Raw genomic sequence first — 3626 nt, forward strand, 5'->3', positions numbered from 1 at the left:
TCTTCTTCATTTATAATTGCTCTACCTGAAATAGCTGAACATACCATTTCTGCTTCAACTAGCCAAGATAAAATTACTATAAAGAAAACTTGATTACTACAATTAAAATAATGGTAAATACTTTTTTCTCTCTCAACTGGGTGTTTCTTTAGAAAAGGCAAAGGAGAAACTCCTCCTGTCTTCCTCTTCAACCTTTTGGATGGTAAACCAATGACAGTTTTTTCATGTCCCTTTGGGCGGCCCCTTTTCTTTAAAATTGGTGGAAGCTTGATGTTTTCAGTGCTATGTAGAACTGGCTCATTATGTTCAAGTGGCTGATGAGAGTCCTCCTAAAAATTAATAATAATAATAGTATACATTGGTAATATACCTGAACTGAAGGACCACAGGATGGAACTACCACTTCTGTACTACATACATCTGGTGAATCTACATTTATAAATATAATTCATTTACCAAATTTTGTAAACATGTAATACCTTCAGATTCAATTGTAGTATGACTAAAAATTATTTCTGGTTTTTTTCCTTGTAGCCAAGCTTCTTCAAGATCCATCATTACTTTCAACCTCTCACTAAACTCACTCATTCCTACCTCACTAGCTAGAGATGCCAATTTCTGTGACACTGTAAGAGCCTTACGATACTTTTCGTGTTGAGATAGAGTCCGTGCCACAGTTTCTGTTGCTATAGCAACAATCTAAAACAACATATATGCTAATCATAGATGTGACACACAATTCATACTTGTAGTGAGTTTTCACTTTCAGCTTCAGTTGATTTAACATCATAGACGTGTTGTAAATACGATCTTTTCCACCTCTCAGCAACAATTTCTTCGCTGAACAAGGGTAAACCAAGCTTCTTTCGAAGTGATAGTATATGCCTACATGGCAAATTCATGCTTGACCAAAATTTACAACAACAATGCCTAGCACTAAGTAACAAACGCCCTTCAGATGACATGAATGAAAATAAAGAGCTATCTTCCGTCTCGACAAAAAATTCATCTGGACCATACTCTGTAGATGATTGTTGTTGAATATACCGAAAAGCATATGGTGTGACAAATTCAGCATACTGCTTTACTGGTGAACTTTCACATACTATCTTTCTCTTTACTAGATCCATTACGGTGATGTGGTTTCTTTCATTGCGAAGACATGAAAGTAAAGCGAAAAAGTGGCGAAAAAATGTTGGTAAAGTAGCGTAGCGAGTACAAACACTCTTTATTTTTGCATTAATACTTTCAAGTCTGTTGTTTGTAGTTTCACCAAGAGTAAGATTACTTCCTTTGAAACACTCAACCCATTGTTCTCTTATAGGATGCCAGTTTGCATTATAGTAGTCAATTACATTTCGAAGTCCACAGTCTATAAGCAGCTCATGGTTCTGGTCATATTCTTCTTCTGATTTGGCATACACGAGTTTCTCGATTAATTCCAATGCATGATCTCTTTCTCCAGAACGGAGATTCAGCTTTTCACAGGTAACTTCTCGTCGGAAGGTTCTAAGAGTATGGAAGAGACAAATAATTAATGAAGAGCTAGGAAATTCTCTTTGGAAAACTGTTCTTTCAACAAAGTCCTTATCAGACATCACAACTCGAGTATTAATCCATGATGAATTATACGTTTTGAATGAACAAACCATTTTCGTTATTGCATCCTCTGTTTCTAGGGTCGTTAAAAAAATAGCAACAATTTCACTGAGACCATTTCCATCGATAACCAGGAGAACATAAAGTGGCATTCGAAATTTATTGAGTTTATATGTAGCGTCTACCATAAGTACCTCGGGGTAGCCTTTAAAGGCACACTTCATAACGTTGTCCTGAAAAAAAATCCCACTCAGTTCCGACTTCTCATCATGAAATAACTTTACAGTTGCACCTATACATAGATATACAGTGGTTAATTTTACTAAATTCTCTATAATTTGTTAGGATAATGTACGTGAAATTCAACACCCAAAATTGAAGCTTGATGTATTAAAATTTTACAATACCAGAATTGGTAAATTAAAAGTTAAAATCAGTTACAAACTATGTGTATGTCTAGCACAAATATAGGGCATAATTATATACATGTACATATTACTATACTTTCTGTACTTGGTTAATTACAAACCTTCAATTTCTGACAATTCTTTCACTAATATTTCTAATTCATTATGATCTCCTGATTTAATCTCCATTTGAGCACGGACATTACTTAAGTCTTTCAATGTTACCACTTTTCCTGTTGTTTTGGCAATGTGTTGTTGTATTAATTTCTTGTTAGCCTGTACATGTAATAAAGATTTAACTTTATTAGACTCTTCAGTGGCTAATCGTCTTTGTCTTGGCAAGTGGTCATAAACTGCCTATATGAATATCGAGTATATGTGGGGTAATAGTAATAGATAATTACAAAAGTAATACACTATATACAGGTGTCATTCTAACAATGGGTGTAACTTCTGCAACCAAGTGCAGCATATAATTATTGATTGTGGTTCATAATAATGACACAATAGTAATAGTAATGGTAACAGTAATTATTGCAATTGCTTATACCTCCAAGTAATAGTAATAGTAAAAATAGATTACATTTTGCATATGTACCACTGTAATAGTAATAGTAATAGGTAATAGTAATACATTAATATAAGAGGCAGCAATAATAGTAATACAAAATAGAATAGTTTTTCATGTATATAATAATAATAGTACTTTCTAATGTAACTGACCCCAAGTCTGATGTATACACATTTTCTAATAAACAAGTTAAAATACCGATAAGCTCACCTTGCTAACAATATGATTGTGTTCATTAGAAAAATGCGTCACCTCGAGATATTTTTTGTCTTTACTTAGAACAGCTTTTAGACCAGCTTGACAACCTTGTTTAACAGTGCTGATGTATATGATGAATTCTGAACTGTTAGCACATGATTACACAAATTAATTTACCTTTGATGTATTCTGTTTCCTGAACCGTTCTTCTTATATACATGTCCACCAAAATGACAACAATATTGAACTTCATAGTACTTCAATTCTGCATGAGCACCTATAACCCTGTTTGGTACACGTTTTGCCGCTGCCTCCAATGTCCTTGAATCTCTTCGAGTGAGTTGAACCAAATGAACTCCTTCAAAGTTCTTTATCTTCTTTTCCAGGTCACAAAACGAAGAAAACTTTTCCCCCACACAGAAAAAAGGATCGGCAGCTGGAGCATCACTGCTACTTGCTTCTTCCATGTTTATTTGCGCGGTTGACTGGTTGTGCGCATGCGTATATCTCCACGTGGGTGTCTACCGGAGCTCTAGCATCACGGACATCGAACGGTTACCGGAGCTGTAGACACTTCCTTATATAATACAGGGTAGAGAGAAAGATCTATAAATCATTATGACTGAAGTTGTTAACTGCAGAGTGATGATAGAAAATTGCTTGTCCACAAGATTTGAATCGTACGTCATTGATATCATACTAACTTAACAAAGCATCATGTCCAATGGTCATTGAATTTTGGAGAGCAGATGTCACACTACATCAACCAATATGCTGTCTACCACCTTACAATAGACTATGTGATAGTATTGAATAAATAAAAAAGGACCTTTGACTGCAAATGAGGGTGC

The 3626-nt window shown here is 34.8% G+C and overlaps 1 protein-coding gene across 1 annotated transcript; it reads right to left on the bottom strand.

Moving 5' to 3' along the window:
* Nucleotides 1-44: 44 nt before the first annotated feature.
* LOC100632688 (protein FAR1-RELATED SEQUENCE 3-like) lies at nt 45-3242 on the bottom strand (the record flags this gene model as incomplete). The annotated part of the gene is made up of 8 exons (XM_003391402.1): nt 3034-3242; nt 2788-2920; nt 2129-2363; nt 747-1891; nt 480-699; nt 371-429; nt 122-329; nt 45-76 (listed from the first exon to the last, which is right to left on the bottom strand). Coding segments are annotated over exons 1-8 (2241 nt in total), but the record flags the coding sequence as incomplete, so codon positions are not given.
* Between the last annotated feature and the right edge of the window lie 384 nt (nt 3243-3626).

This window comes from Amphimedon queenslandica, unplaced genomic scaffold (genome assembly GCF_000090795.2).
Source record: "Amphimedon queenslandica unplaced genomic scaffold, v1.1 AMPQUscaffold_9387_Cont18596, whole genome shotgun sequence".
Taxonomy (NCBI): domain Eukaryota; kingdom Metazoa; phylum Porifera; class Demospongiae; order Haplosclerida; family Niphatidae; genus Amphimedon; species Amphimedon queenslandica.